General features: G+C 47.1%; 2 protein-coding genes across 4 annotated transcripts in view; both read right to left on the bottom strand.

Annotated features, from left to right (window-relative positions):
* The window catches only part of wdr53 (WD repeat domain 53), a 4,775-nt gene extending 3,163 nt beyond the window's left edge, over nucleotides 1-1,612 (bottom strand). For all 3 annotated transcript variants that reach the window (XR_009936407.1, XM_062521610.1, XM_062521609.1), the window contains exon 1: nucleotides 896-1,612. Coding sequence is in view for 2 of the 3 variants with exons in the window: in XM_062521610.1 (XP_062377594.1) it covers nucleotides 896-1,384 (489 nt within the window). In the remaining variant the exon portion in view is untranslated. The remainder of the gene's footprint in view (nucleotides 1-895) is intronic.
* Nucleotides 1,613-2,764: 1,152 nt separating this feature from the next.
* srprb (SRP receptor subunit beta) lies at nucleotides 2,765-9,050 on the bottom strand. The gene is made up of 7 exons (XM_062521503.1): nucleotides 8,860-9,050; nucleotides 8,457-8,551; nucleotides 7,966-8,043; nucleotides 7,413-7,495; nucleotides 5,412-5,548; nucleotides 4,553-4,607; nucleotides 2,765-3,753 (listed from the first exon to the last, which is right to left on the bottom strand). The coding sequence occupies exons 1-7, from the start codon at nucleotides 9,005-9,007 to the stop codon at nucleotides 3,543-3,545; spliced, it is 807 nt and encodes a 268-aa protein (XP_062377487.1). The 5' UTR covers nucleotides 9,008-9,050; the 3' UTR covers nucleotides 2,765-3,542.
* Between the last annotated feature and the right edge of the window lie 950 nt (nucleotides 9,051-10,000).

The raw sequence follows: 10,000 nt of genomic DNA on the forward strand, positions 1-10,000 counted from the left end.
AAAATTCAATAGAGTAACATGAAGCTTATCTTTTATAGTTTTCCAGCGTGGAAAAATAATAGTATACGTCATGTTTCAGAGGTGACAAAAAGGCGAGGAATGGCTTGGATAGCAGCACTAAGGAAGCGCGAGATTATGTTCTGTTTTTCACACAATTTTTTCACGCTTAGTTTTCATTATTATCATGCCAGATCATAGACCCAGAACACTAGTTTACATGGGCTGGCATCAGGCGAGCCAAACCTACCCATAATTCTTTGTGTTTTGATGACTTTGGTCACATGTCTTAGCGATCTCTATAGTGTGTGAGTGAATGTTTTTCAGTGGAGTATTTGAGAGCATTTCACTAGTGTGTGTGAGAGAGTGTTTTTCAGTGGTGTATTTGAGTGCATTCAGTGGTGTATTTGAGTGCAGTGTGTGTGAGAGTGTATCAATAGATCAAATCTGTTTTGAACAGGATTCATGAGAGGTTTTCAGTTGTGTATGGAAGCATATCATTTTTATTTGTGTGAAAGCTTTTCACTGGTATGTGAGTGAGGTTTTCACTATGGTGTGTGAAACTGTTAATTAGTTTGGTTTTACATGTGTTTGCAAGCTAGTTCTGAATAATGTCCCAGACGGCCCCTTATAAATCTCAGACACTGCACGCGCAGTCGCACACACACACACACACACACACACACACACACACACACACACACACACACACACACACACACACACACACACACACACGGTACTCAGTCACTGAACACACATCACATCTAGTCAGGGTCAAAGTGCACGAGTCCAGAGCCCAGCACAGCAGCTTACCATCCCTAACTGTTACTGTGGGGGCACACACACACACACACACACACACACACACACACACACACACACACACACACACTACCTGCATGTCAAGTCCAGCGGACACCAGGCTTTGCGGTCTCTGCGGTCTGAAGGCGACAGATGAGCAGATGTTAGTGTGTTTGCGCAGCGTGCGTACAACTTTCCCGCTCTGCACCTCCACGATCCTCACGGCGCCCGAGTCGTCCCCCGCAGCCAGCATGCTGCCGGTATCGTTGAAGGACAGCCCGTTGATCTCGTCTTCACCGACTCCGCTCAGGTGCTCTACCGGCTCTTTCAGCTTCCTGGGGTCCAACACACTCACCGCCTCCCCGTGCGACACGTACAGGAGCCCGGGCGCTGCTGGGGAGAAGGCCGCACAGGTGACGTCGTCCCCGCCCGGTAAGCGTAGCTGAGCGATAGGAGTCCCCTCCGGACTCCACACGGTCACCTCGCCCCCCTCCGCTCCCGACGCCAATACGCCCGCGGCCCCGCCCGCAGACTGAACGCACAACACCGGGGCGGAGTGTCCTCCGCTCCACGTCTGAGCCATCGTGTCCGGTTGGGCGATCAGTGGACTATTTTACTCCTAGTACCACGCAGCCTGAAGTTCATCAATAATTACGTTACCATAACACGACTCAACATCTACTTTAGTTCAGGTAATTAAAGCTGTATTTCTTGTGGAAGCCATAGTTAAATACTACCATAAAGTTTTAACTGACACATGACACTTCCCCACGTGTAGACTCCGTTGTGTTTGAAATGTTTTCATTTAACTAGAAGTCGCACACTGATGGCGTCACTCATTGGCTAGCAAAGTCATGAAGTGCTGCCCCCTACCGATGGAAATAAACATGGACACACACAGCTATTTCTTGTTGCCTACAAATGGTTGATTATGACCAGCTTTACAAAAATACCATTTATCAATCCCTAACGCTCTTGAACAGCGCAAAAAGCACAACTTGAATCTTGAATTTCCCCTTGGGGATCAATAAAGTATCTATCTATCTAACTTGAATTAAGAACATACACTCTAAACCCTCTTTAATTTCCCCATGGGGATCAATAAAGTATCTATCTATCTATCTGTTGGCGTCGGTGATTGGAATTTGCCCTGCAGTTATCTCTCCTGCTTCCTGTCCACGTTTGCTGGAACCAATCACAAACCATCCACCAGGGCAGGCACACCCGGATCATTGGCCTGATTGGTTGAAGGACTATCCAAATCCGTACAGTCATTTGAACTCTGGCCACTGATCTCGGCTCTTGTGTAGTAGAACGTAATGAGATTGTAGTCATTTGAATCAGGGTTCCCTTAGATCACACACATTCTCCCCAGATGTTTCAGACTCTGACGTTTTTAACGCCACTTGGCATTTTTGACACCACTACAGTAAGCTATTGGGGAGACGTTTTTAACACCACTACAGTAAGCTATTGGGGCGACGTGTTTAATACCACTACAGTAAGCTATTGGAGAGACGTTTTTAACACCACTACAGTAAGCTATTAGGGAGACGTCTTTAACACCACTATATTGGGGAGACGTTTTATCACCACTACAGTAAGCTATTGGGGCGACGTTTTTAATACCACTACAGTAAGCTATTGGAGAGACGTTTTTAACACCACTACAGTAAGCTATTAGGGAGACGTCTTTAACACCACTATATTGGGGAGACGTTTTATCACCACTACAGTAAGCTATTGGGGCGACGTTTTTAATACCACTACAGTAAGCTATTGGAGAGACGTTTTTAACACCACTACAGTAAGCTATTAGGGAGACGTCTTTAACACCACTATATTGGGGAGACGTTTTTAACACCACTACAGTAAGCTATTGGGGCGACGTCATTATCACCACGAGGCTATTGGAGAGGTGGGAGGTTTTCTCCTGTGATTACGTAAAGAAACCACTCTGGTCTCAACAAAAGCATTATTTTACTTTAACAGCAACAAATACACTGATGACACATGGAGATCAACAGAAGCACTACAGACATTCACAGTTACACAGCATGATTAGCATCTGATCATTTCTCTACAAGGTCATACTCTGTGTATGGTATGGTATGGTATGTGTGTATGGTGTATGTGTGGTATATGGTATGTGTGTATAGTGTGTGTGTGTGTGTGTGGTGTATGGTGCGCGTGTCTGTGTGGTGTATGGTATGTGCATGTGTGTGTGTGTGTTCAGCGCTTGGCGAGGCAAGTCTCCTGCTTGTGTCTGTGTGGTGTGTGTGTCTGTGTGGTGTATGGTGCGTGTGTGTGTGTGGTGTATGGGATGTGCATGTGTGTGTGTGTGTGTGTTCAGAGCTTGGCGAGGCAGGTCTGCTTGTGTCTGTGTGGTGGTGTGTGTGTGTGGTGTATGGGATGTGCATGTTTGTGTGTGTGTGTGTCTGTGTGGTGGTGTGTGTGTGTGTGTTTGTGTGTGTTCAGAGCTTGGCTCCAGGTCCTCAATGCTGGCGTCTCCCTCCTCCTACCCCTGAGCTCCTCGAGTGTGTGTGTGTGTGTGTGTGTGTGTGTGTGTGTGTGTGTGTGTGTGTGTGTGTGTGTGTGTGTGTGTGTGTGTGTGTTCAGAGCTTGGCGAGGCAGGTCTCCAGGTCCTCAATGCTGGCGTCTCCCTCCTCCCCCTGAGCTCCTCGAGTGTGTGTGTGTGTGTGTGTGTGTGTGTGTGTGTGTGTGTGTGTGTGTGTGTGTGTTCAGAGCTTGGCGAGGCAGGTCTCCAGGTCCTCAATGCTGGCGTCTCCCTCCTCCCCCTGAGCTCCTCGAGCGCTGCACTCCACGAACTCCACCTTGAGTGGCAGCTGAGAGAACTCAAAGTCCCGCCCCTTCCTGCCCAGGAACACGGCCCCGCCCCCCGACCCGTCCTGAGAGCTGAGCGCCGCCGAGCGCGTCACGCGCAACGTGTTCCTGTGGGGGTCGGAGGTCAGAGGTCACACTTCAGCACTTTTCATGCAGGAGACCCAGAGTGGTACACACACACACACACACACACACTACGGTAACTCTCCAACCCCATTCTGTGGTAACTACGGTAACTCTCTAAACCCCATTCTGTGGTAACTATGGTAACTATCCAGACTAGTGGTTCTCAAACTCTCTGAACCCTATTCTGTGGTAACTATGGTAACTATCCAGACCAGTGGTTCTCAAACTCTCTGAACACACACACACACACACACACACACACACACACACACACACACACACACACACACACACACACACACACACACACACACTACGGTAACTCTCTAACCCCATTCTGTGGTAACTACGGTAACTACGGTAACTCTCTAACCCCATTCTGTGGTAACTACGGTAACTACGGTAACTCTCTAACCCCATTCTGTGGTAACTAGTTCTATGGTAACTATCCAGACCAGTGGTTCTCAAACTCTCTGAACCCTATACTATTCTGTGGTAACTATGGTAACTATCCAGACCAGTGGTTCTCAAACTCTCCGAACCCTATTCTGTGGGAACTATCTAGACTAGTGGTTCAAATCACTTCAAATGAAATCATTTATATCAAAAGTTTGATAACCACTGATCTAGACGATCTATGGCAAAAACCAAACACTCAAGTCTATGGTGAAACCAAATACTCAGTTCTATGGTAAAAAAAAAAAAAAACCCTCAAGTCTATAGTAAACTCACACACACACACACACACACACACACACACACACACACAGGTCATACTCACAGCTCCTTCTCCAGTTGCTGCTGAATGAGTTTGGCTGACTTCGTCATTTTTATATCTGCAGGGTTGAAAGAACGAACACGAACACACACACACACACACACACACACACACACACACACACACATACACACACACAGCATTATAACTAATGTTCATGTGTTCTCTGTTAGTGCTGTGCACGCTCTTGCTCTAGCGACACCACAACATCTGGAGTATGGAGGCAGGAGGGGGGGGGGGGAGGCAGGAGGGGGGGGGGGGGGGGGGGGGCAGGGTTGAGCTGGGGGGTTAAACGTCCGCTATACTCGCCATTCCCGACTGGTTGTGCGACAATGTGACGTCACAGGGAACACTGTAACTATTCATACTTTCGCATGGTGCTCGCGACACTGTTTGCAGTATTCTCCTGAACAGAGGTGTCGCTGTTTTGAAAAGGCTATTGCTACCTGCTAAACCGTAGAAGAAGACATCGTTGTGTTTGTGTATCGTTCGTTCCAGACAGTTGAAGTTGGTTCTCACAGGGTATTCATTGACGTTAATGGCAGTAGCAACTAACTTCTTTGATGATATTTCAGACTTAGCTTGCTGCTCTTCACAACTGGGGGACATTACCATCTAGTTTCTATGGTGTGTGCAGCTAGCTGATGAGATGAGTTTATGTAATCTCCCCAAGTGGAAAGAGAATCTTTAGGTCTTAGCAAATATCCTTTGGTTGAAAATAAATCTCTTTGTTACTTTTTGCTGGAATGCTTATGTGCCTGGGTCATAGAGGAATGACGTCATTTTAACGTAACATTGTCGCGCCAGGTCGAGAGCGTCGACTATAAATCCCCCATTAGGGTTATTGGGGGGGGGGTCACACCTTGCTTGTTGCAGGCCACCACCAGGGAGGGGGCGTTTCTGGCCACCACGCTGTCCGTCAGCAGCGAGTAGAGGAACTCAGCCACGTCCCGCACCTCCTTCTGGAACAGGGCACTGTCCACCACAAACACCAGCGCTCTACACACACACACACAGAGAGAGAGAGAGAGAGGTCAGGGCACTGTCCACCACACACACACACACACACACACACACACACACACAGAGAGAGAGAGAGAGGTCAGGGCACTGTCCACCACAAACACCAGCGCTCTACACATACATACACACACACACACACACACACACACACACACACACACACACACACAGAGAGAGAGAGAGGTCAGGGCACTGCTGTCCACCACAAACACCAGCGCTCTACACACACACACACACACACAGAGAGAGAGAGAGAGGTCAGGGCACTGTCCACCACAAACACCAGCGCTCTACACACACACACACACACACACACACACACACACACACACACACACAGAGAGAGAGAGGTCAGGGCACTGTCCACCACAAACACCAGCGCTCTACACACACACACACACACACACACACACACACACAGAGAGAGAGAGAGAGAGGTCAGGGCACTGTCCACCACAAACACCAGCGCTCCACACACACACACACACACACACACACACACACACACACACACACACACACACACACACACACACACACACACACACACACACACACACACACACACACACACACACACACACACACACACACACACACACACACACACACACACACACACACACACACACACACACACACACACACACACAGAGAGAGAGAGAGGTCAGAGCACTGTCCACCACAAACACCAGCGCTCTACACACACACACACACACACACACAGAAAGAGAGAGAGCGAGAGAGAGGTCACACACACACACAAAGGTCATGTACACACTCCACAGCACCTAGACACACACAAAGAGAAGTCAATCACACCCCCCCACATACACACACACACACACACACACACGGTACTCTAACTTCATGCACAGTCATGCACACAGAAGTAGGCCAAAAATATAGCTGGTCGACCTGTATTCTGACAGGGTAGCAAACTCGAGGCTGTTAGTTGTTGGGTTTTGCGCCATCTTGTTCAACAAGTCCCAACACAAATTCAAAAGTAGGCCTACAGTGTACGCTGCACCACAACATACGGAAATGCTTCCGCCACTCAACATCATCAGAATGGTTGAGGGAATTCGACCAAAACACTGGTCCTTGTTGGCTATCTAGCTTCCACACGGTTCTTTCAGATGTCAATGGAAATTGATCACCAAACATCGCTAAAACATCATCTCCACTGTCAGGGCACTGTCCACCACAAACACCAGCGCTCCAGACACACACACACACACACACACACACACACATCGCCAAAACATCATCTCCGCTGTCGACGTAGCCTCAATAGCCGTTTAGCCTCCGAATAATACCGGTCAACATCTAGCTTTCAAAAAACAGGAGACTTTTTCACTGCATTTCAGTCGTTGCTTTTACCTTACCGAAAGCCTACGCAGCCTATGCCAGTTATGTATCTAACGGCTGCCTACTGCAGCCTACTTCCAAAAGCCCAAAGCAGCGGTCAGATTGTGTTGTTGCTCTTAAAGTGTCCCGAGACCAAATATTCCTCCGACGCCTACAGTATGTTGTAGGTCACTGTTCAACTTCCTGCCCAGTGCTTTACACAGACATATTGCTCCACCTTACACACAGACAGGTCACACACACACAGACACACACACAGACAGGGCTGGCAAATTGCTCCACCTTACCGTCGAAGTGCCGGCTTTCAGTGTGAAAAGGGCTACAGACAGGTCACACACACACAGACAGGTCCCAAACACACACACACAGGTCCCAAACACACACACACACACACTCTAGTCTCTCCTGAGCCAGCGTCAGGCAGAGTTGAGTAGTGCGCGCCCTGCTGGAGGTGTGTTGTCATGGTTACCGGGCGGAGGCCTTGAACTTCTCCAGATACTGCGGCCGCAGACTCTCATGCCCCGGCAGGTCCACCAGGGTCCAGCTGCTGCCCTGGACACACACACACACACACACACAGCACAGGACACCAGATCAGACACGGGACAACACACACACACACACACACACACACACACACACACACACACACACCGGGACACCAGATCAGACACGGGACAACACACACACACACACACACACACACACACAGCACAGGACACGAGATCAGACACGGAACAACACACACACACACACACACACACACACACACACACACACACAGCACAGGACACGAGATCAGACACGGGACAACACACACACACACACACACACACACACACACAGCACAGGACACGAGATCAGACACGGAACAACACTCACACACACACACACACACACACACACACACACACACACACACACACAGTTCAGTACCTCACTGTAACCCATTTAAAACACAGCGTTAACATTCAGAGTTTCTACAGGTGTTGAGGTTAGTGCGCAGTGATCTCTCGTCTTACCCGATCATTCTTGGCTTTATAGATGGCGCTGCTCTCTGCTATCGAGGTCTGAGTGCGCTTGAATCTTCCCAGTAGCAGCTGCACAGAGATAACTCTTAACAATTAATACAATACTCGCAAAACAGACATACACCAACTTATTGCATAGATATTTAGTTAGCTGACTACATTACTTATTGCATAGATATTTAGTTAGCTGACTACATTACTGGCTAGTATGGGTAGACGCATTGAACTTGATCAGTGGTCTCCATTAATGCTCTGGTGGAAGAGGAATTTAATAGACTATGTCTTAGCGAACTGGAAACATAACAGGAGGCAGTTGGCTCACTATCCAATTCATGTAGTACACCATCTACTTGCTAAGCTCGCAGTGAGGATTATTATCTTAGCTGACACCTGATTTACTGAAGTAGTGCCGTTAGCAGAGGTGTTTTATTACACTGGGTGAGGTGAGTAACAGGACTAGCAGCTACTTAACGGTAGCCTACCCGACTGAACAGGAGCGTTTTGCCAGCGTCGCTGAGTCCCACCAACAGCACCGCGTTTCTGGTGGTTTTGCTGCCCCAGAGGAACTTCAGAAGCACTGAGACAGAAGAGGAACTCGTGTCATACATGTAGGATTAGAAAACAACTTAGAAAACATGACCATGAAGCAGTAACGTAAGGTTAAATCTGAAAGTCTGGCCTGACAAGCATACTGTACATAGACAAGACTGGTTTCATCAATTACAAAAGCAAGTAATTGTTTACACACTTTAGTTCCTGGTAAATTCATGTTGCAAGGTTTATCTAAGTGTTTAGGTTACGTTAGTCTACTTCTTGTATAATATGACGTATGCTAACTAATGTTAGTTCCGAGTTGATGGCTAGCAAACTTGAGACTCAGCTCACCTATAGTGATGATCACCACGGCTAAAGAAACAAATATTCCGATGAGAAAGGTGAGGTCTTGATCTTTCAGCTCTTCAATAAGCGTTTCGAGCTCGGGTTCGCTCGAAAAATCGTCCACCGACAAATCTAAAGTCTCCGTTTCATCCATGCTTCAGGTGTGTCGCTCAGTTGCTCCACTGTCAGTCGCGCAATCTACAATAGAGCATTGGCAGCAATACGCACTAAATACACTTCCGGCAAATGGCAAAATAAAAGTCCTGTTTAAAACGAACGACCAGATGAGAAATAAGTAGTTTAACATCTAGATTGTAGAGCATAACACTTATATTTAACACTTTCAAAATTGTATATGGCGCATGCGTATTCGGTTTTCTGCATGTGATATTCACAAAACAGTGCATGCCTCCGCAGAATCATGTCTCATGACGATGCTCTTTTATTTTAACAATGATGGACTCCTCACATAAGCTCTCAATGGTACCTTATTGTTGCTGATAGAATGCCGTCGCCTTGGACAAAAATAACCAATGGGCCACGTGTACTTTAGATACATCTGTAGGAAATGTTGTAGGAAATATAAGCTGTAACTATTATTTTGTGTAATTGTAATTCTACTGTTTCACATGTATCCTACTGTATTCATTTGTATATTTGCTTTTGTCCTTAATAAAGCAAAGTTTAAAAAAAAAAAAGTAATAAAAAATAGTAAGCTGTAACCCCCCACCCCACGTTACAAAATTTGGCTGACACCTTTTTAACCAAAGCGACTTAAAACATAGCACACATTTTAAGCTTCTTAAAGCAATTTTAAAACATCGATTTTAGGAGACATTTTGAAAGGTAGAGTGCATCTAGTAAAAAGTGCATCACTGAGTGCAATAACAGGAGGGGAATGCAGCTGGCCTTCTTCTTCTCCATTTCAAGGTTGCCATGGTCGCGGCCACCTCAGCAGGCACAAGTAGTGGTAGCCTAATAGTCAAGGCTGTGTGTGTTGTGTGTTTGTCTTCCACAGAGAACTCTTTATGGGTGACTTTGACAGAGTTTCTTTAAGAGGGACTTTAACCTGTCCAGGTATCTCAGGTAATTCTATTTCTAATGTGTAATTCTGCAGGTGCCCTAAGATGCTGGACGCTGGATGCTG

The sequence above is a fragment of the Sardina pilchardus genome, chromosome 19, assembly GCF_963854185.1.
Source record: "Sardina pilchardus chromosome 19, fSarPil1.1, whole genome shotgun sequence".
Classification (NCBI taxonomy): domain Eukaryota; kingdom Metazoa; phylum Chordata; class Actinopteri; order Clupeiformes; family Clupeidae; genus Sardina; species Sardina pilchardus.

Coding starts and splice junctions, on each gene's coding strand:
- srprb (XM_062521503.1), bottom strand. CDS start 9,007: ATGGATGAAACGGAGACTTTAGATTTGTCGGTGGACGATTTTTCGAGC. Junction 8,044..8,456: donor AAACGCTCCTGTTCAGTCGG/GTAGGCTACCGT, acceptor ATCTCTGTGCAG/CTGCTACTGGGAAGATTCAA. Junction 4,608..5,411: donor GGTGGCCTGCAACAAGCAAG/GTGTGACCCCCC, acceptor TCAACCCTGCAG/ATATAAAAATGACGAAGTCA.